Raw genomic sequence first — 24,176 nt, 5'->3', positions numbered from 1 at the left:
CAAAACATTTTTTGATAAAATTTTGATTTTATATTTATCTCTATAAAGTTTATTTTTCACAAATATTAATGAATATATTTATAAGGATTCAAGTAACATGTTTAGTACTAGGAATATGATTTCCTTTCTCTTTAAATATTAAAAAAATTAAGATTATAAATATAAAATTAATATAAAAAATATAAAATTATTTGAGTTTCTACATTCTTATACGAGTGGAGCTGAATTTTGTACAAATTGTACATCATTTAATAATTAACCATAATTTTGTATTCACAAATAACTCAACAAACAAACCGAGCTGAACTAGAGTTTGACCAAGTCAATCTTGAGCGACTCATCGCATAGCCATGTTTATTTACAGCCCTAAGGTCCACCACAACCTCAATGTCCATTGACAAGAAACCATCTGCAAGACCCTCTAAAACCTGCAAGAAAAACCCCCAACATGGTCCATTTTAATTGGATACTGCAATGCCCCACTCAGAACCAAAAACCTATTCCACTCTTGTCCACTCGCTCCTCTCCATTTACTCAAACCTTAACCTTAACCTCTTTGAATGATTCACTCCTGATCTTCAACACTCTATTGCCCTCCTACTATCGCTTTGAAGTTTCTCATCAAATAGAACATTTTCCACAGCCTGTCCCAACAATTCCTCGGCTTCTGCAATTGAAATGCTAGGTGATCTCAACGGATTAATGTGCAAGTAGAGTTTTGACTCTCAATAGACACTATAGGAGGCACTTGTCGAGATTTGACTAGGTACTTTAACTCACCTAGAAAGTTCTCACCTAAAGAGCTATCAATCTTTGAGCATGGTAACGGAAATCCATGAGCATATGTACTCTGCAAAAATCATGAACATTGCACCACACACCACAATTGAACTTTTATAGTTACTATGCGAGAAAAAAAAAACAAAACTTCTGAGTCACTAGAAAGAATAGCTAAAGTCTTGTAAACGGAAACAATTTCAAATATATAACAGCTTAGAGACATTAGATAAGGAAATTTAATTTGACAGTTCGGCACTATTGCTTATCTGGAGGGTCATTTTTATGTTCATAGCTGCCAACTCTGCAGCCAAATATCGGAAGACATAGGGCATTGCAACTGTCTCCATTCCTTTACTCGTCTGACAAGCATGACAAGTGACCTTCTTGGGTGCCCTAGCAGGGGGTAGCCCGCCAATCTCCCGCACTGCTCTCTTTTGTTGCTGGAGGAATGAAGTTGTGAGGATGCTTCCACATAGAGAACATACGTCAGCAATGTGATAATCAGAACAGGTATGGAGCCTGTCATGCAACAAATATGCTGCCCCGTGTGCAAGCAAAGAGTCTCGTTCCATTTCTCCAAAACGAATACCCCCACCAAACTTTCGTCCTTTAATAGGCTGCCGGGTGATCTGGTCAACAGTTCCAGTAGAACGGACCTGCATGTGAACACAAGTTCCCCGAGTTAATGATTGATCTAACAGTCACAATTTGAGTCCTTGGGCGGCTGAAATAAGAGGAAAAACAAGGGTATCTTAAAATTGGAGAATGTAAAGAGGACATCAAGCAACCCTTTCCCAATATGAGATAATAATGACTGAATCAAAGAATAAAAAAAAAATAGTAATAATTTTACTTAATAGTATGATAAACTTTTTTATTCAGATAAAAAATATTATTAATAATTATACTTAATACTATGATAATGAACAAAGCAAAATTCGTAAGATAGTGCACAGTCGGGCAATGTTTGAGAACTGTACCCTAGGAAAAGAGAAAAATAACAATGAACAAATAAGACAAGAAACATAGATATAAGCTGATTACAGGAACCGGGAAATAATTCTAATATACAAAAAAATCCGATATATCCCATTAGGAACCAACATGAGTTAAAACTTCTGACTGGTAACGGGAATCTCATGACAACAGTTTTTGCATTTCTGCATTGCCATTCTTCTTTTAAGCGTTTTCTAGTAAGGTACTAATAGTATCATCTGAATTCACGCTCAGTAATTTCCCTTAATGGAGGAATGAGAAATTTTCACACCATCAAATCTCATGACAACCTTTTTTGCATTTCTGCATTGCCATCCATTTTTTTTAGCCTTTTCTAGTAAGGACATAATTGGATGGGCAGACACAAAAATTCTCTCATTAAAATCCACAAGGGACAAAATACAAAATATATTTCAATTCTATGAGATTTCTACTCTCTTCTCTTTTGAGTCGTACTACACAGAAGCCTCACACTCTGCATACCACTTAAAAACATGTGATTTTACTATCAGGGTAAAGGGGTAAATCACATGTTTTTAAGTTGTGTGCAGGAGTATGAGGCTTATGTTTAGAATTTCTCTTTTTCTTTACCTATCAAACCAACCTTTTTTTCTCATGCTCAATTTCTAGCTAACATTACCATCCTCTTGATTTAGCCAAAAATAAAAAATAAAAAAAAAACAAAATGAACAAACGAGGGGATTGAACACTAAATATTGTGAAAAAAATGAAGATAATGATAGATTCATTAGTTAGATGAATGAGTAGCAAAAGAATAAGAAAATCAAGGGAGACTAATTAGGGGATGAAAAATAAAAGAAAATTGAATGATTACCTGAAATTTGTCTGAAACCATGTGTCGGAGTCTCTGATAATAAACAGGCCCAATAAATATCTCACATGTAAGTTCTGTTCCATAAACCCCACTGTACAATACCTCCAATCCATGGTAATTGAACCCTTTTTCTTTTAACATTTCACCAAGCTCATCAACAAGGGAACCAGGCTTTGGTCCAGTCTCCCCATCTTCTTTCTTGACTGAACTAGAAAATGGTGTTGCATCTAAAAATTTTCCTTTCAAGCTACCTCCCTGCGATGAAAAGTTTACATGCATCTTTTCAGTTTTTAAATGCTAATAGATATGCATTTTTATGCAATTGATATCTACTTTTTTATGGGTTGCAACTGATATCCATTTAGGAAAAAAAAGCATTTAATTTTATTCAAAAAACAGTTCGTGAAATGAGCACCCTTCTTTTGAATTGCGTCTGCAAGATTTTAACTTCTTTGTTTCTACTACCACCCAAAAGAAACAATAAGAAAACAAAGTATACAAAACATAGCAACTTCTGGGCCAACGAAACCCAAATGCAAGGTCATTGTGTTTTTCTTTCTTCTATCATATCTGTGAAAGAACATGAGACTTTGGTTCGTTAATGGTAAGCAGATTCGCCAAACCCGGAAAGAGAGATTGGAATAATGGAGACCTTTTAAAGTAGAAATCAAGTAGAAGGATCGCCTGCTCAATGTGTAAGAGTGCATTTATACTACCGATCTTCAGAAAAAGGTGTATCTGGCTCTGCCTCCTCTATCTTTATCTTTGGTCAAATCTTTGATTGTCAAATCAAGCGTACATTTGAATTTTTATTTTTTTAAAAAAAAAAAGAAAAAAAAAAAAACAGTAGTGCGATGAGACCTCATCATGAGCAGTAGCCATCAAAGTTCAAACATGGACAGAACAGAACAAGGTTCGAGTGAATCATTAATAACATTTGGATTTACAAACCAATTACATAAAGAGGTCAGCAAATTTAAGAGGTTGGAGAATTACATAAAATGAAGTTGTAACAAAATCGGGCATAATAATTCTCAATATGCACCAACTGATATGTTTGACCCTCTGATTTGACTTCTGAAAACCTACATGAGGCCTACTTCAATTTTCAACTTATGCATTTAAATCTCCTTGCACAGCATGTGACCTTTTGCTGACATTGCAAGCTTACTACAAAAATTGAACTAAAATCTTCTAAAAAAGAATACTTGTCCACCTCCAATTACCCAAGACTCCCAGACTTGAAAATAAACCGCATGCATTAGCAAGATTATTATGGGTAATTGTACAAAGACAAAGACATGAATTGAATGAGATCTGAATCTGCTAAGGAAAATTAAAAGGATGATGAAGATTATTGATGCAACTACTGAAAGATCAGACTAGTGCTTATTAAAAAAAAAAAAATATCCAGGCCCTGTTACAAATAATCCACACAATTTATATGCTCAGCAATTGATATCCAAGCCAAAAAGGTATCAACCATATGAAAATAAATACCAACAATATTTCTTTTAGATTGTAGTACCTTAGCAGCAACAGACTCCAAAAGCATTGCAATTGTCATCCTTGATGGAAATGCATGCGGGTTAATAATCAGATCTGGACGCATCCCAGTAACTCCAGAAAATGGCATATCGATGTCTGGCCACAATTGCGAGCAAACACCTTTCTGACCATGTCTACTGCTAAATTTGTCCCCAATGACAGGGTTTCTAGGATGTCGAAAACGTATATTCACCTACCCAAAAATGTTAACAGAAAACGTCATTCCAGAATTTAGGATGAGAAACATTTTAGAGAAATTGTACAATCTATGATCATATGCATTGCCAACAGTACTTTATGGGGTATGAATATCCATGGAGGGCCAAATTTGAGATAGAATCTGAGTGTAAAATGGGCAAGTTCCAGCCAGCTCAACATTTGATTAAATATTGATGCTGGTGTGGTTATCCTCACATAGTTTTACTGAAGGGAAAGGAAAATCGTTAAATAATCATCACTTTCCAGACATTTGTTCCGATCTTGCAAAGAAAGTTGACATGGAATTATGAAAATATTAGAAAAATGGTAAAAAAAAGTTTCCCTCCCAGCAAACCAAAACTAATGGCCCATCGTGTGCTCCCAATAAGGTGGATATCCTATCTTTAAAAAACTAATTGAGAGTTTATGGACAACATCTCCCTTTTTTAATTATTCTTCCAAGGCAATCACCACAACTGGGCTGGGGATTTAGGGCTCGTTCGGACACCTAGAATATCTCAGAATATCTGTCAATAGTAGTGAAATGGTTTGAGATAAAATGTTTTATTGAGTTTTGAAAAATGAGAGAAAAGTTGAATAAAATATTTTAAAATTAAAAAACCATTTGAATATTATCTTTTAATATTATTTTTGTTTTAAAATTTGAAAAAATTGTATTGTTTTTTGTGTTACGTTTGAGAGTTTAGGAAAGTTGTAATAATTAGGTAATGATTAAATGAAAAAGTTGAAGATTTGAAACTGAAAAGTGCTTTGTGTTTAAGATGTTTGGGAATGAAATATCTGAAAATACCTGAGGAGAGCTGCTAGAGACACAAAAGATCCCACAACAGGATCCCACAAACTTATGTGGCACAGTGTCACATCATCTAAGTTATTATTTTTTAGTTTCATTTTTTCTGTTTTTCATTTTTACCCCTGCATTCCACTGCGCCACGAGTCCCCCTCCCCTCCCTTTCCCAACCCCCAAACCCAAGCTCATGCCAGCTTCGCCGCCAGCCAGTTCCTGTCAACACCAACGTCGCTGCCAGCCCACTTCCGCACAGCCAGGAATTTTATTGACACATACCCATCTCTTATCTTTCATCTCTTCCTCGCCTCTCTCTCTCTCTCCAGATTCCACCACTCCTAATTCCCAGACCCATCTGATCTATTTGCCTCTGAGCTCATCACCAGTTCCTAAAAGGACAGTCTTTTTCTTTTCCAGATTTTTGTTTTTTGTTGTTTTTTTTATGTAAAAGAAAGTGATTTTTGGAGGATGGGTGAATTTGCTTCAAATCCAGAGATTCGTGGATTGCGTGAAATTCCTAGCTTCGTTGTTGGAAAACTGGCTTCGAGAATGGTGGCTCCACAATCAGTAATATTGAATCAGAAACATATGGTTGCATAGACAGAGTAGGAAAATTGTCGACTTTTCCAAACCTTCTATATTTTATTCATTGGTGACCCAAGAAAGCTAAAAAAGACCTTTGCTTGGTAAAACCCAATTAAACTCTTTTAGCATATTCGTCTCACTTACCCACAACTTTCTGGATAGCCAACAGCGGATCAAAGAATTCAGAAAGCATCAATCATTAGGCTTTCTAAACTATTGAGAAATTCAAAATAATATGGCAACTGGCAGCGGCGAGATGGTACAGTGCCGATGGGGGTTGGGGGTTTGGGAATGCAGGGAGATGCCCGCGTGTGCCGGGGGGGATTGACAAAAAAAAAGATGATGTGGCACTGTGCCACGTCAGTTATCCGTTTGTGGTTTGTGTCTCTAGCAGTTTTCACCCAAGAATACTTGTGTTCCCAAACAACACCTTAGGGTCATGTAATTTCCACACAGGATCACAATGATCTAAAGACATGTACATGTACCCTACAATGTGGCTACTCTAACCGTGAGATAGGAGTTGTAGTTTATGGCGCAAAACACATTTAAGTTCATAGAATTTCCCCACAGGCTTAGTTCAAAGGGTAGAAAAAGTACACCAGTATAATCAATCTCATGGAGACTGCTAATTTAAATCAGGTCATATGGCCAATAGTGAAATACGGCACTGGCTCTCTGAGAATGGCACTGAGAAAACGATACGCGAAACGAGTTTGGTGCAAACTAGTTTTATGGAGAAAACCATGAGCCTAAAAATATAGGCTTGGATGAAAAGGACTCAACAATTCTATTCTAATTTTTTACAGTCTTAATCTAAACATGGTATACAAGCATTGAAATGAGGGAGAAAAGGGGATGGGGAAGGGCATGAGCCACAACCGCAAAATACTGTTTAAATCCAATGATCAAAATATTCAATTTTAAGACACATTGTCTAAAACCACGTATAATCAAAAGATGACATATTTCAGTTACCTTCTGAAGCGGCTTCTTGTTTTTCACATCAACAGCAACATAGTCAACTATAACAGGTTCTGAACCCTTCCGTTTGTTGGTTTTTGTGGAACTTGTTACCTCATCATAAATGCAACAATAGGGTTCATTCGGTCGTATCATCTGAAAGTAGTTGACATATATAGTTGGTCAACCTTAACACCAAAAGAGATAATACTGATATAAGAAGAGTACAAGAAAACAAGACCAACCTGACCAACATATGGAAGCCCATCAGAATCAATCAAAGAATGCATTGATTTGTCCACATTGCTTCTTCTAAACATTCGCTGGGAACGTTCTGACCGGCTGCTCTGATCAGACAAGTCAAGAGTTTCCGTCTGCACAAAAACAGGGTACAGATAAACCATACATTCAAGCACTACATGAAATTAGACCAACCAATCAACATAATCTGTTTTCTTGATAGCTAAGTGTTCGTAAGATGGAGGTGCAGGGTCATGTATACTTCTTGATTACCTAGGCTATAAAAAAACCGATGGAAGTGCAGGGAATTGAAACCCATGCCTCTAAACTCATTGATGCAATATGGTCACACAATACATAAGTGGTTGTGCAGACCACATAAAAGCACAGTTTTAAGCCTTATGCACTATGTAATAGACATCATCATTATTTGAAAAACTTCCCTCGAGCCTTGTCAATCATTTCAATTGAACCCTACTTAGAGATTTCCTTCCATAAAATCCATGTTTTCGTACATCAGTATGGAAATCTACATATCTGGAAAACAAATATTGAAGCAACAAGATTTCATAATAGAAAAATAGGTAAATATAAAACACTAAAAAAGAACCATATTAGAGGAATTTATGAAGATAATGGCAATGCAGGTTCCAGAAAAATTAACAATTTTGACAACAATCATAAGTCGAGCTATTATTCTCAACTGTGCATACTAAAATTAGCACAAAGAAGAAAGAAGAAGCAACCTGGTATATCTGTCCATGGCACAATCCACGCTCCACAGATGATTTATTAAGGATCATGGCATCCTCCATGTCATATCTGGATGTCATAAAGAGACAACTGTAAGATGCTAAAAAAAAAGACGAGAGACAGAGAGATTGTCTAAAGTAATTACCCTGTATATGCTAGCACTGCAACTATTGCATTTGTGCCCGTTGGATATTCATCAATGCCGTACCTCGTATATGTACTTGTTCGCACAATAGGAGTTTGAGGAGTCTGTAAATGCCTCGTAGACCAGTCAACATATAAACCCAAGTAAAGAATGCCAAAGTACATACATGAAATATAGTATATTTATCACATACTCAATGTGGCGTGTATATTGTAGGTGTTTTAGCAAATTTAGAGTAGGGGTGAGCACCGACTTAGTCGGAGATCAAATCCAAACTCCGATTCCGACTCCAAAGTCGGATTTGGGCTTTCAGTTTTGGCCTTTTTTCAGCTTCATATTTAGCCCATTTTAAAAAAGAATTTTTTGTGACCTTTCAAATTTCAATTTTTCCCAAAAATTTAAAACTAAAACTAAATCATTCACTGTTAATTTACTTCTATACTAATATCTAACTTATTTTTATACTAGACCTATACTTTTTTTTTTATAGGTTTTTATACTAGACTTCTACTATAGTGTCTAATTACATTTTATCATACTATAGTATTACATATTATTTTTAGTGTCTAATTACATGTTATTATACATTAGTATCACATGTTATTATACTAATGTCTAACTTATTTCTAGCTTAATTATGTACTAGACTTTTCTAGTGTACAATTACATGTTATTATACTTTAGTCAATTAGCATGTGTTATTAATTTATTATACTAGACTTATTTAAATACTAGTGTCTAATTTATTTCTATACTGGATTATGATTGGTAGTAATACTATGATGTTTACATATACTAAACTATCATTAGTCTATTTATATTATAGTATAAACATATTATTTTATAATAATTAGCTCATACTAATATATCATTGAATTTAAGTTTTAACCATATAAGTTCTAGTTATATAACTATATAACTATACTAGTATATATGAAAAATATATAGGTAAATACATATGTTTATAACATATGTACAATATTGGATTCAAAGTCGGAGTCGGAGTCGGAGCATAAAGTCGGATCAGATTGGAGTCAGAGTTGGAGTCAGTCCAGTGACACCTCCGACTCCGCCTCTGACTGAAAAATTAAAAAAAAAATCCAACTCCAACTCAAGGAGCAAAGTCGGAGCGAAGCTAGATTCAGAGTTGGATTTTCGGATTTTTGCTCAGCCCTAATTTAGAGGTCATTGTCCAGGGTAATCATAAAGTTTTGGACTGAAAACCCAGGTTCACTGATTCAAATCTAGAGAGCAGTTGCTTCATGCAAAAATATAATGTTTATTTGAAGAACCATATTCAAGCAGTCCAGACCAGCACAAGATAAATGACCTTTATGACCTTTAAGTTTGCAGATTCACATTGAGAAAAACTCTTTCCAGAGAAGTACTCAACTAAGAGAGAAAAAAATAAAGAGATAGTATGACCTTCATGACCCTTAAGTTTGCAGAACCATTTATAGGATGCAGCAATTCTGTTCTAATTAAAGTAAAATAAAGAGATTAGAGAGAAAAAAAAGAGAGTGATATGAAGTTACCTGAAGATGGTATAGCTTTTGGTCCGCACGAAAGTGAATTGCTTGTGAAGAGAAAGCCATTGTTTGTTTTGCCATCTACAAATTATGAATAGAAAAGGATGTAAAAACCTATAAAAAAGACTTTAACAACCAAAAGGAGCATTAGACAACTTCATACAGGATGAAAAAGTGCAAAGAAGAAAGAGTAAAGGAAAAGAAAAACACTTGACACTGGTACATATTGCGCGGGCTCTGATTATGATCTGACCAAGGTGTAAGATTAGCAACCACACTGAGCATTCCAGTTGGATGGATTTCTTCATGAGTTGCAGGAAAAGCATTTTGTCTCCCACCATCTTTTCCATCAGGACATCTTATTTCCATAAATACCTGAAATGGAGAATTGAAATTAGTAAGCTCTTACTATACTTCCATGACAAAAGAGGTTTACCTGCTGACCAAAGCCCAAATTTATCTAAAAAACTTTAACAAGGTAGATATTGACCTGTTCAAAAGGACCAACAAGTTCGATGTTCTGACTTTTCTCGGGACTCAAAATATTTCTAACTGGCCGAACAAATCTAGCAGGAGATGTGAAGAGGTACAAACCAGGATATGCTCCCCCAGACTCAAAGGAACATATCCCACTTCCAGATCATCCGGAATCTGGCACAAATATGCATCAGCAGTACATCCAATGAAAGAAACCATGGGGAGGAAAGGTAAAGAGAATTTAACAACAACAAACCATTGTATTGGCTGACACTTTTAATTTCCGTAAGTTGGCCACAACATTTTCAACTAAACTGGAAGCTATAGCACCAACAACATGACCATCTATAAGGACCGAAAGAAACTTGGGAGGACCAACTTTAACTAGCATTGGCTGTAGCGACATCATTCCAGCACCAATCAAAAAGCTGCGAATATCCCTTCTTATTTTCTTAAAATCTCTTACATCTCCTTCAGAACCAAAGTATGATGTAACTCCTGAAAAATATAAGGCAGAATAAGACTGCTAGATGTCATGTGAAGGAAACGTTGAAAAACAAGAGCAACCTAAATTTCTAAATTTGCCTACTAGAAGAAAGATTCCAGGCAAGAAAATTAAATAATAGTTAGTTCCACTGTTTCATACCCCATGCCATGTAAGAGATACATTTCATTCCCCGTACTGTTTGCTATAGACTTATATAACAAAAAGCGTCATGTATAAATTTTATTTTCATATACATATTGGAAAACACAACCCATATTTAAGCATGATGTGCTATCAATTGAATTTTTTTTTTTTATTGGCACCAGGTGTCTGAGAACAGTGTCCCAACTAATCCCGGGGGTGCATAGGCCCTCAGCAAGGAGTTTCCCGCAAGTGCACCTCGGGTAATTCAAGGGGAAAATCTCTCAGTCCGATGGCCCCTAAGAATTGTTTGCACCCAAGAGGATTTAAACCTTAGACCTGGAGAGAGCATAATCCCAAGACCAAGGCCTTTAACACTGGAGCTAACCCCTAGGAGTTTTTTACTACTTGCTGAAATGATTGTGCTTTTTATTTCCTCTTTCAGTTTGTAATTGACATAATAAAGTTTATTTTCTCCACAAATGATACCATTCTCTTACCCCCTACAAAATTCAATTCAATTAAGTATTTATCTCCAAAATATGGGAAACCATCCATTTATGTTCTTTTTTAGTGTATTTTCTTCTCCTGAATTTCATCAGCTTTAGGAGATATCTCTTCCAACAAATTTTTTTTTCTAACAAAAAAGCATCTCTTACAAGAAACAAACTCCTGCATGAAAGAGCACAGTCATCAAACTTTAGCTAGTCAGTTGAACCAACCAATATATGCATGAAAAAAGCATACCACTTTCAGTAGCATAAAGGATGATAAATGAACTTACGACAATTGCTGGTCATATGATTCAACAAGCCACATGGCTCCCCATCAGGTGTATGCACAGGGCAAAGAAAACCCCAAGATCTACAAATAAAAAAACATATATAAATATAATTCATGATGAGATGCACAAAACTCTTCTTTCTTTTGCTTTTTTTTTTTTTTTTTTTTTTTTTTTTTTTTTTTTTTTTTTTTTTTTTGATTTAGCAAGCAGATGCATACTCAGGTAACAATTTCCGCACAGTTGTGGTCCGAAGTCCAGCAAATGAAGCCCCTCGATGGACAGCACGAAAATGTGAGAGAAAACGTAAGAAATTAAGCCTCTCCGCCTGAACTGTAAAGCCTGCCCGCTAGTGAAGCAAAACATAATCCATAAAGGCCAATCCTACTTTAAAATTTAAGCTTGCAGACTTTTTTCCAAAAAGAAAAAAAAGTATGTACAGCATATTTTTAGTTTTTTTTTATAAGTAAACGGTAGTATAAATAAGAATACGCCAAGCCCAGGTATACAAGGTGGAATACAAGAGAAAGGACCTATCTAGTTGCTAAAAAAGAAAGAAGAAAATCATGTACAGTTAGGCCATTAAAATCTACAGCACTAGCCCACAGAAGTAAGGTGCGGTAAAATAAAATTCTAAGATCCTCTATTGTCCGCTCCTTATCATCAAATGTCCGCTCATTACGCTCCCGCCATATGCACCACATAATACAAATAGGAACCATCTTCCACACAGCTTTGATTTGTGGAGCACCACCCGGCATTACCCAACAAGCCAATAACTCTACCACTGTAGCAGGCATGGCCCAAGTCAACCCTATTCGAATGAACACATCGCTCCACAGTGCTCTAGCTGTCTCACAGTGTAGCATAAGATGATCCACTGTCTCGCCAGCTTTCTTGCACATACAAACCAATCTAGAATAATAACCTGGTGCTTCCGCAGATTGTCAGTGGTCAAAATCTTACCCAGAGCCGCTGTCCAAGTGAAAAATAGTGCTTTTGGAGGTGCCTTATTCCTCCACAAACCTTTCCAAGGAAAACGCGTGTTTGGAAGCTTAGTAAGGGACTTATAGAAGGAGCAAACCAAAAAAACACCCTTACCTGCTGGATTCCACCACAGCTTATCTTCTCTCAAACCAGACATCCTCGTAGAGTACACTCGACTGAAAAAGGCCTCAAAACTATTAAGTTCCCAGTCATGTATTGCTCTACTAAAGATGACATTCCAATGGAGTTGATCCCCTGAACGAACCATGAGATCCACCACAGAAGCCTCTTGATCACATGCCACACGAAAAACGGAAGGGAATGCATCTGCTAGAGCCTCCTCCCCACACCAAATGTCTCTCCAAAATTTTATACGAGTGCCCTCCCCCACCAAAAATTTAGTATGACGAGAAAACACCCCCCAACCACGTCATATGTGTTTCCAAACCCCCACCCCATAGGACCCATTCCCCTCTCTAGTACACCACTCCCCTCCCATCTTACCATGTTTGCAATCAACCACTAATTTCCATAGAGCTTCTGGTTTCACATTGTATCTCCAAAGCCATTTCACAAGCAATGCCCGATTAAAAGTTCTCAAATTCTTTATCCCCAATCCACCTGAAGGAATTGGTCTGCATACCTTATCCCAACTGACTAGATGAAACTTGAATTCATCTCCATCCCACTCCATAAGAAATCCCGATAAAGTTTTTCGATTCGCGCCGCCACACTAGCTGGAATTGGAAATAAAGATAGAAAGTAAGTTGATAGGTTAGAGAGAGTACTCTTGATAGGAGTCACCCGGCCTCCTTTCGACAAATACAGTCTCTTCCACCCAGCCAATATTCGTTCTATTTTCTCAATAACTGTGTTCCAAATAGACACAGCCCGTGAAGCAGCCCCCAATGGTAACCCCAAATAAGTCAATAGGAAGAGAAGCGACCTTGCACCCAAGAGTGTTAGCCAACTGTTGAGAAATGTTGACGTTTCCAACAGGCACTAATTCTGATTTATCGAAGTTAACTCTTAAACCTGATGCTGCTTCAAAACAAAAAAGAAGCGCCTTCAGTGCCCTAAGTTGATCTTGCTCTACATCACAGAAAATTAAAGTGTCATCTGCGAATAATAAATGGGAGACCGAGATAAGACCCCTTTGTGGATCACCCACAGAAAATCCAGCCATAAAACCATGACTAACCACAGCCGATAACATCCTACTCAAAGCCTCCATGACAATAACGAAAAGCAGAGGGGACAAGGGATCACCCTATCTTAAGCCTCGAGAGCTATTGAAAAAACCCTCTGGGTTACCATTGATCAAGACTGAAAATCTTGCCGTTGAAATGCACCATCTGATCCACATACACCACCTCTCTCCAAAGCCACATCTCTTCAATAAATACAAGAGGAATTCCCAGTTAACATGATCATATGCTTTTTCCATATCTAGTTTACAAATAATACCTGGAGTGCCAGACTTTAATCTACTATCCAGACATTCATTTGCAATTAAGACCGAGTCCAGAATCTAACGACCCCTTACAAAAGCATTTTGTGGCTTTGAGATTACTTTATCAATTGCCACCCCTAACCTGTTAGCAAGCACCTTTGCAATGATCTTGTATATCCCATTAATGAGGCTAATGGGCCTAAAATCCTTCAACTCCACAGCTCCAGGTTTCTTCGGAATCAAAGCAATATAAGTAGCATTCAGACTTTTCTTGAATTTCCCTGCCGAGAAAAGCTCCTGAAACACACTCATAATGTCATCTTTCACGACCTCCCAACATGTTTGAAAAAATCCCATCGTAAAACCATCGGGACCTGGTGCTTTATCCTTTACCATCTTACGAACCACATCCAAAACCTCCACCTCCTCAAAAGATCGTTCCAACCAGGATGTTGTCTGTGGTTCTATGGACTCAAAACCAAGTCCATCTAGTTTGGGCCTCCAACCCTCATTTTCTATAAATAGAAGATCATAGAAATTCACCACATGTTCCCGGATCACAGGGGCCTCTGTGCAATCACTACCGTTGATTTTCAGCATCTCAATAGAGTTAGTTCTCCGATGAGAGTTAGCCACTTTATGGAAAAATTTTGTGCTTCGATCCCCTTCCTTTAACCAAATAGCTCTTGACTTCTGACGCCAAGAGATCTCTTCTAAAGTTAAAACCCTTTCCAACTCTGATGCCAGCACTGTCTTGCTTGAAGCTTCCTCTGGGGTAAGAGCCCTATCCTCAATAATCCTTTCAAGATTCTGTACTCCTCCATTAAAGTTTTCTTTTGCTCCCCTATATTTCCAAACGATTGGAAATTCCAAAGCTTTAAATCTTCCTTTAACGCTTTCAGTTTGCCTGCAAGAATATAAGAGGAGGTACCATAAAACTGATAAAAAGACCACCAAAGCCTTACCATCTCCACGAAGCCATCGCTTTTAAGCCACATGTTTTCGAACTCGAAATAACGACGACCTCCTTGAATACCACATCCATCTAATAATATTGGAAAATGATCCGAGCATAGACGCGGCAGTCACTTCTGACATACCTCCGAATAATGGCTTTCCCAGTCCGGCGATATTAAAAATCTATCCAGCCGGGACCAAGTTTGACTGTTAGACCATGTGAAGAGACCGCCAACTAGAGGGAGTTCAACCAAATTCAGGTCAAAAATGCACTCTGAAAATTCAGCCATGGCTGGATGTAATCGGGTGCTTCCAGATCTTTCGCTAGGGAACCTTACTACATTAAAATCTCCTCCAATGCAACAAGGAAGTCCCCACCCACTATAGATAGCAGCCATTTCGTCCCACAAACGACTTCTAATATTGTCAATGTTCGGTCCATAAACACCTGCAAAAGCCCACAAAAAATTATCCTCTACCATCTTAAAAGAGCAAGCCACTGTAAATTCCCCTACAAACTCTTCCATCTTCTCCACAACCCCCTTTTATCCCACATCACCAAAATACCGCCCGATGCCCCCTCAGAAGCTAGATAGGCCCAATCTGCATGCAGGCAACCCCACACATTTCTCACGAGCTTTTTGTTTACCAATTTCAGTTTGGTTTCTTGTAAACATACAATGTCCGCCTTCCAATCCCAAAGTAGATTTCTTATGCGTAGCCGTTTATTCGCCTCGTTCAACCCGCGAACGTTCCAAGACACAAGTTTTGGCTTCATAAAGACACAGTCAACCCCTTCCCTTTGGACCTAACGCGGCTTGAGCTAACCTCATTCAACAACCAATTAAGCCTATTAAGCTCCCTTTTCTTCTTAGAATCAACTTTCATGGACTGAATATGACTCGCCTCAATGGACGTGAGGAGAGCCATAAACTGTTCTTCATATCCCACACATTTCATACCCACAACCTGTTGGATGTCCTTTACCGTTTGGAATACCCACTCAGAGAATTCAAAGTCATTCGGTAACGAACAGTATAATGGAAAAGGCTCCCTTACTACTGCGTCTCCTTCCCCCCCGAACAGATTATTTCCTTTCCATTCTACTACAGTACCCACTTTGTCCACTGCAAGAGAATCCGAGAAGTCCATATTAACCTCCAAGCGTCCCTGCGATAACCCCTCAGCTTTATCTTCCATGAAAACCCCCCTCCTTATTTCTCCTTCTTCCGATAGTACCTCCAGATGTTCGTCGTGGGTAGAACAAAGACCCAATTGAAGAGATGAGGGTTCTACGATATGGATCGGCATTTTCTGGGAGTCAACTTCTTGAAAACTACTGAACGGAGATGGAATCTGCGATTTCTCCTCCTCGCGCGACGGTAGAATTTGATCTACCACCATCGCCGGCGTAACCTGAGTCGAGGCCGAGTCGTCGACCACCGTCGGACAAGTCTGTGAAGGTCCCGCAGCCAAAGGAGGAAGAGATCCCTCAATTTGGTTTCGATACAGACCCTCACGCTCTGGAAAAGGACCTTCCCTTGATGTAGATGCCTTCGCCGATGGAGCGACGGCTTGCAGTGAGACCATCGGCGCGGTCACCTGTGGCGAGCCCACCTGAAGCCTTATCGTCGATGTTGAAATGGGCCCATGGACCAATGGGTCAACAGCAGCCTTTGGAGTCCCGACAGACTCTGCTGGGTCGAGAATAGCCTTGGGTTGAGGCCCATCTACTGCTCCCAAAGCCTGTCCCTTTCCTAAGCCCCCGTGAGGTTCCATCTCCTGCCCCAAAACGTTGCGTTTCAGCCAACCAACTATATCATTTAGTTCTCCCAAGCGTGTTTTGATGGCAGCTAAGGTCTCTACCCATGTTTCCTTATTCGGACCAACATCCTCCCTGCACTGACCCCTCTCCAAAGCTGGAACACCACCAAGCTTGAGCAATCCTAACGTCTCTGACCCCTTCGCAACCCAAGGCCCCTCTTGTCGACCAACTAACGCCTCCCTGAATGAGGACGGAAGAACTCCATGCAAAGGTTTCACAGGTGCAACACCATCTTTAACAGCATCCTGCAACACCACCATTAGGTTCCTCCAGCCCACCCCACCTCTGCCTTCAAGGATAAAGATGAAACTCCTTCTCCCACCACCTTCATACTCTGCCAAAACCATATAAGTCCCTCTAGCATTGGAACAACTTTGAGCAATATAGCCTCTGTCCCCATCCCTGTGAGCAGAGTAGAAACCCCTATCTGTAGCCTTCAGACCACCCTCCAAAGCTCTACAAAACCACCTAGCAGTCCCCACCCCTACTCTCATATTTTTCACCCCTTTCCGTCCTTTCTCACTCAAAAATACGTAACGCCCATCCCTGCTCACCTCAAAAAGCTTAGCCTCAATCACAACACGTTTCATGACTAGCACTATCCAGTGTAAACAGAACACTAACCAACACCTACGCCATTAACAGAAAGCTAGCATATTTTTAGTTATTTCCAGCATTTTGAGATATTACATGTTAAAGAAGATCTTTTCAGAGCAAACAGAAGGTCTTATGCAATAAAATCACAAAGCACTGCATCTATCAATATTAAGTGCTTAAAATCAGAATTTCATTTCTGATTTTAAAGAAAGCAGATTCTTAAGGAAAGAACTGAACAAGGATCTAAAAGGAGGTAGCGTATAGCACGTTCCTGAGATCACAGGACTAAATTTTGTTGGTTTTCATTCATACTAGATTTTTCTCGCTGATTTAAAAGAAAAACCCACTGGAAGTCAGAGTTTGGATGCATGCCTTTTTCTTCAAGTTACCTAGAGTCAACATTGAATTAATTTACACACAAGTTCACAACTTAACCCAAATTAACCCACTGAAGGGTAGGGGAAATGAGGTTTATCCAGGGAAAAAGATAGACAAAAAGGAGAAACAGCATATCACTCCACTAATGAGGCAAAAGAAAGCCAAAAAGGATCATTGCATCGGCATCTATTTGAATGCCATAAATAGACAGTAGAATGCAATACAAGTTTAATCACAGGTTTTCATCTGTTTTTCTTTAATAATCAAAGATACCAAATTCCATTAAAGAGATCTAGGGGCACAACCCAAGCACAAAAGGAGTATATAAAGGAGAGCACAAGATTAAGGAAATGAAGAGAACAAGAATTCAAAAAATCTACGAAATCAGATTTTCATCTGTTGATGATGTATTGCAAACAGATTATGAGGAAGAACGGATTAAAATTTTGAATTACATAACTTAAGGTGATCAGTAAGTAAATACCTGCTGCAAATCTAGACCTGTTTTAGTAACCAGTCTTCCAGTTTTTAACATGTTTTCAACAGCAGAACTAATTTGCTTGACAGGATTTTTATCCAAAACCTTCTTGACATGAGCTACTGCATTATCCCAGGAAACGAGATGGAATGTCAATCTTGGAAGAAATGTACCAATCATCAATAATATTCTAGATTTAAAAATAAAAATCCTAATATTTTGACAACAAAATGCACACTTGTTGACTAAGCTTGAGAAGATAGTATCATGAACTCAGTAACAATCAATCGCAAATAGACCATTGCAGCATTGTTCTCCAGCACCATATGAAAAAGGATCCCAGTAGATTCTCCACATAGTATACTTCCCACAACCAAATCAGTGGCTAGCATTTCCACCACCAAATTAAGGAATAAGTAAAAAATCAATCAAGTTGCAAGACAAACTTATCACTATATACTAGCCTTAAAAATATAACCCCCATAAATGAACAAGGAAAAAAGTATTTTCCACACAAAGAACAATTAAAAAGACGTAAAACAAAGTACACAAGCAAAACAGGGAAGAGGTGATAGTGAGGGCCCACCTCCTGCCTTATGGAGTTTATTAATTGGGGTTGATCTTATGCGGACTAGTTAAAAGATAAACAACTCAGAAAAGCTAAGAAAGTAATTAGCAGGTATAAATCCTTGGCCAGTAATGGAACCACATATACCTCATGCCCCCCCCCCCCCCCCCAACAAATTTTATAATTCACAATTATTTTTTTCATCAAAATTCTATGTATATAGAAATTGGCGCCCCCAAAAAATTATAAACCTTATGTACTCTCCAAAATTTTCTAAAATCTATATATACATAGAAATGTCTCTCCAATTTTTTCTTATATGGCCCAAAAGTTTATTAAATTTCTATATATCATGTATTAATTATGATGTGGTGGTATTGTGGGAGATAGAATGCTGTGGAAACACTCAAAGAACAATAAATTTTCTGTCAAATCCTTCTACAAGGTGCTGCAAAAACACCAGCCCTTAGTGTTCCCATGGAAGGGTATATGGAGAGTCCCGGTACCACCTAGAGTTACATTTTTCGTTTGGACTGCGGCTTTAGGTAAAATTCTGACGGCTGACAACTTAAGAAAACGAGGGTTGATTATTTTGGAGTGGTGTTACTTGTTTAAGAAAGCTGGTGAATCAATTGATCATATTTTTCTGCATTGTGAGGTGGCGAGGGAGTTATGGGATGGCATTATCAGTAGGGCTGGGTTGTCATGGGTTATGCCTAGGAGTGTGGCGGAACTTCTAGCTTGCTGGAATAGGCAACATCATAGTTCACAGTTGGCTGCGACATGGAGGATGGTCCCTTTGTGTTTATTGTGGTGTATATGGTTGGAAAGAAACGAGAGATGCTTCAACAACAAGGAGAGAACAACGGGGGAAATCTGGAACTTTTTTGTATTTTCATTGGTTCAATGGTTTTCTGCTATTGTATTAAAGGGAAGGAATGTTCATGAGTTTTTACTTTCTTTTCAGTTTGCTAGAATGTAATTAGGGGTCTCTTTTGTATACTACATGTGTATATGGGCTTTGCCTAGTTGCATTCGATCAATAAAAGTTTATTACTTATAAAAAATAAATAAATAAATTACGATGTGGTCCCTTCAAAATTAATTTCTTTGCCCCTAAAAATTCTTTCAATTTGATTGGTAAATTCTAAAAATGCTTAAAACTAAAATTAAATTTATGAGAATAATAAACTTATTAATATAGACCGCAAACTTCTTGATCATACAGTATTAAGCTTCTTAATATGGAACCCAAACTGAAATAAACATTAGAATAATCATTTAGGGTTGATATCTTATATGAAAAAATAGTTGAGAACTTTTATCCTTCAGAATTCATTAAGCAAGAAAAAATTTATTTGAGATCTCAATTGTAGCATTATATATTTAATGTGGCACCAAAATATTCAGATTTGATATAAAACTTGTATAAACTAGCTTAAGTACAAGAATGAAAGATGAGTTTATAAAAATTCGCCTGTTAGTTTTTATTGAGAACAAAATTTCTAAAAATATGATCATTAGATAAATTGATAATGGATGAATATTATTTCATAAAAGACTATCATAAGAAGTTTAAAGGGGATGATAAGTTGTGCTTTTTAAAATTTTATTTTTACATGCATATGGAATTATATATTTTTTCTTTCAAATGAAAGGTCTCTTGAATTAGATAAATTTATCGATGTGTAACATGTATATATAGTTATTATCTTACGATTTACCAAGGAACTAAACATAAGATTTATTTCTTTTTATTTTACCTAAACAAAAAATTGGCCCCCCAAGTAAAAATGCCTGGTTCCGCCACTGTCCTTGGCATAGTATAAAGAAAACTCTATGTTGCATTTTACTAACAGTAACAACAGATATATGCAAACATGATACACCATTAGTGACCATATACATCCATATCCTTTAATTACTTATTTATTTATATATTGGCAGATTGTTACATTTTGAGAAAAAAATTAAAATTCAATTCGCGTGATCTGATTGTCTACTGGTCTTCTAACTACATTCTTAATTTTACAGCCTGCCAGCATTAATGGACCAAAAAACAGAGCAAGCACCAAACTAGAAAATGACAACTGTGGACATAACATTAAATAGTTCAATGACAGAATATGACTTAGAGCATTAGAATATGGAAGTTTGTAGGCTACATTATGAACAGTGCAGAATAACAATTCGTAAATTAGTTAAAAAAAAAAAGATCGCACAACACATTTTAAACGAAAATACAATCGAGAGAGAGCATAAAACAAACTCCAAGAGTCGGAAGAGAGAGTTCATGATTCTTTAAGGACACAGAAACATAACTTACAGTTGCAGAAATCAAAATTTTTGCTCTTATTATTGATCTCGTCTTGAAGAAGCTTTTTTGCCCTGCGCAGCCAATCTTCTAGTTTTTCCTACATACCACGATAAACACGAGGTGAATATGATTAAGAACTGATGAGGAAAAAAAAATACAATTTATAACTTGTATAACACATAACAGAGTTAATCAACATGATCATCATTACATGGTGCATACAAATTATACAGTGATGCCAACCTGTGTAACATGCATCAGCAAGTAGAATAATCAAGTTTTTATTAACAGACAGCATGGCACAAATTCTAGGCCTATATGATCGGACAGCAAAATGATGCTATGATTCTCTTCTTTTCTTTTTTTTAAGTAAAACAATATTATGTTTCTTTCTCAATAAATGAAGATTTTTGTAAAACATGACCACTTAGTCAGAGCATATATTTGAGTGTTATTTTGAGATCGTTGTATATTTGGATAATGGCTTTAGGCAGTGAGAGAAAGAGAGAGAGAGAGAGAGAGATGGTGACAGTCAATTTATAAGAATTGGGCTGCTATGGCAGTACTAGTTCATATAACAGTAACATTCAGGTTCGCTGCATTTTATATCACTTGATATGCAACAAACAGTTACAAACTTATACTTGCATTTAGTGCTGCAAACACGAGCACATAATTGAAAACCTGACATCAAACCAAATAAGAGGTTGTGTTGAACTGGCCCAATAATTATAATGTCAGACTATTGATAACTTTTATTGGGCCTAAAATTATATTTAATGGGTCATATAGCATAAGCCCACGAACTATAGAGTACTGAGGTTGATTATGAGTTTTAATTAGGCTCAATAACTAGGCTAAATCTCATTTATTATTTATTGAACGAGTTAGACTCCTTTTAGAATTTAAAGATCGGCTATTAGAAATTTATTTCAACTTAAAATCATCACTTAATGAAGTCCCCTACGCAGTCTTAATCACTACCAATCCCACTTTGAATAAATTCTTAGATCATGTTTTTAAATTTCCAATTCTCTTCTTGGATGATCACGACCAAGTTTTCAGCAAATTAGTATCACTACATGTATTAACCGAGTCCAACTCGAACTTGTCGGCACCCTCTCCCAAACTTCTCTATAAATATCTTCCCTTCCGTGTGTTACTTCGAAAAAACCATTAAATCCTCATCTAAATCCAGCTCGCTGGAAGTCGTTGGAAGACACCCAGAAACAGCCGGCCACTCACCACTCATAACCATCGCCTTCTATCCTAACTAGTGAGCCGCTGCCCCACTGCAGCCTTTGATTCAAGTCCAATCTGTCGCACGGTTTCATCCTCTCGGCGAGCTCTCTATTCTTAGTTGCTCTCTCTCTCTCACCGAATAGCACTGGTTTTAAATGTTTTATTTCTAAGCTTGGACACGTGGCTTTCAACTCCTTTAGCTTTCAATTGCTACCTTTTTCCTTTTCCAGCTTCCAATTGTTTTACTTTACCTTTTCCACCAGAAGAGTTTTCGTGCAAGTACATTGCGGCCCTTTTTTTTTCCTGAAGTGCATATTTGTTCTCTCGGCACCAACCCCAGTTATTTAAATTCTTGTCCTCAACCTGTAATTGCTTTTCTAACAAGAAAGCAACCTTTCAAGTAATAAGTCAGACCATGCTTGTTTGGTGGGAAAGAAATTACCTTAACCCTGTAAATCATAAACATGTTCAGACATTCCATAAAATTGCCATTATACCATAAAGACTTATAACACCCTTTACTTTGTACAAAACCAAATTTCAAAGGAGACTGCATTTAAATTCTTTACGGAAATTACTTGTCTATTCTATAGGAAATCAGCTTCGCTCCAGAAATATTGGATTAGCACTACGAGGTAAATAGCTTGAGCATAAATTAGGATTAGCATACGTTAGCTAGTTATATTATTATTATTAAAGTCAGTTCCTTAGAAGCCAATGTTTATGTACCACACATGCTATGATATCTGCAAGCACGTCATTCATCATAATTCATGATCATGTTTTTCCACATATTATAGTTATATATGTATTATGCATATAATGCATCTCACGTTGCATAAGACACATAGTTTCATAAGATCAAGTGTAAGATAAAGATCAGATTAATTAGATGACCATTCAGATGCATGATTCCAACGCAAACATGGTGGATGTGCAAGTCAGACTCAAGGGTGGTTCACTATGGTATTATTATCAGATCAAATCAGCGATTCCCCTTGTGGCCACAAGATATGGGACCGGTGCACAATCTTGCAAACAAGGTTAAGTTTGTTGGCCAGTCAAACAAGTTAGATAATTCAGATCAATTCAATATAGCAAAAATATTTTCAAGTCATGCATGTCATCAGCATATTTATGAATAGTCATGATTTTAAATTCTCAGCATGAAATATTTTATGAAAAACCTTATATTAAGTATGATCACATTATGATGGATTTCTTACTGAGTCATTGCCTCATTTTAGTTGGTTTTTTTATGTTTTTAAACCACCCCATGTCAGAATATTTATGAAGATAGAGATGCAGGACAGACTTGGCCTAGGGAGGCATGATAGAGGCCTAGATCATGTACACAAATTTTAAGTTATGATTTTTAAGGTACAAAGTTCGAGAAGTTTTTAATAAATGCTTACACACACTCTTTTATGATTTTAGTATTTTAATACAAAACACTGTATTTATTATAAGGAATCTTTGTACCTGGCACTTCCTTAGAATAGAAGAAAATATTTTTTAAGTCAAGTTCAGTAGTAGCAGACCGATTCCCCAAAAATTCCTAAAAATGACTTTATTTGTAACCATGGGGAGTGGGGTGTTACAAAGGTAAATGATGAAACATTTGAATTTAAAATTACAACAAAACCCAGAAAAAAAAAAAAAAAAGAGAGAGACAATTGATACCAGCAAATATTACAGCCCAAGCAAGTTAAACAATCTATTTGAATTGAGGTGGATTTACAATGGTCAAAAGTTTGAGTCTTCATTCCCATACATGGAACATGTCAAAATGTTGTATAGAAGTTATTTCAAACAAGGAACTGAAAAAAAAGAATGCTTGTGATCATGCATCCTATAAGAAAACTTGCTACGAAACAAAATAGGAAGTGTAAAGTCACATGTTTAGTCTACAGCAATCATCTTATGCCACATCATCACTTAATTGTAGACCATCATTCACACTATCATCCTATATTGTCACATAATTCCTTTTTCTTTCAAGAGAAAAAAACACAAAATTATTAGTTGTATTTTAGTAAAAGTGATAGAATGAGAGAACATTTTAAAATGTTAAGGGACATAAAATCTTCTGATTGATTAGGGATATT

General features: G+C 37.0%; 1 protein-coding gene across 1 annotated transcript in view; it reads right to left on the bottom strand.

Annotated features, from left to right (window-relative positions):
- Positions 1-868: 868 nt before the first annotated feature.
- The window catches only part of LOC121257190 (DNA-directed RNA polymerase I subunit 2), a 50,274-nt gene continuing 26,966 nt past the window's right edge, over positions 869-24,176 (bottom strand). The window contains 16 exon segments of the mRNA XM_041158120.1: positions 869-1,436; positions 2,612-2,866; positions 4,140-4,352; positions 6,729-6,869; positions 6,959-7,087; positions 7,700-7,775; positions 7,852-7,955; positions 9,387-9,461; positions 9,591-9,755; positions 9,871-9,992; positions 9,995-10,031; positions 10,114-10,355; positions 11,270-11,349; positions 11,488-11,615; positions 17,948-18,063; positions 20,836-20,923. Coding sequence (XP_041014054.1) covers positions 1,017-1,436; positions 2,612-2,866; positions 4,140-4,352; positions 6,729-6,869; positions 6,959-7,087; positions 7,700-7,775; positions 7,852-7,955; positions 9,387-9,461; positions 9,591-9,755; positions 9,871-9,992; positions 9,995-10,031; positions 10,114-10,355; positions 11,270-11,349; positions 11,488-11,615; positions 17,948-18,063; positions 20,836-20,923 — 2,391 coding nt within the window. The 3' untranslated portion in view covers positions 869-1,016.

Source organism: Juglans microcarpa x Juglans regia, chromosome 3S (genome assembly GCF_004785595.1).
Source record: "Juglans microcarpa x Juglans regia isolate MS1-56 chromosome 3S, Jm3101_v1.0, whole genome shotgun sequence".
Lineage (NCBI taxonomy): Eukaryota > Viridiplantae > Streptophyta > Magnoliopsida > Fagales > Juglandaceae > Juglans > Juglans microcarpa x Juglans regia.
Note: the sequence above shows the minus strand (reverse complement) of the source record. Positions and strands in the feature narration are given on the sequence as shown.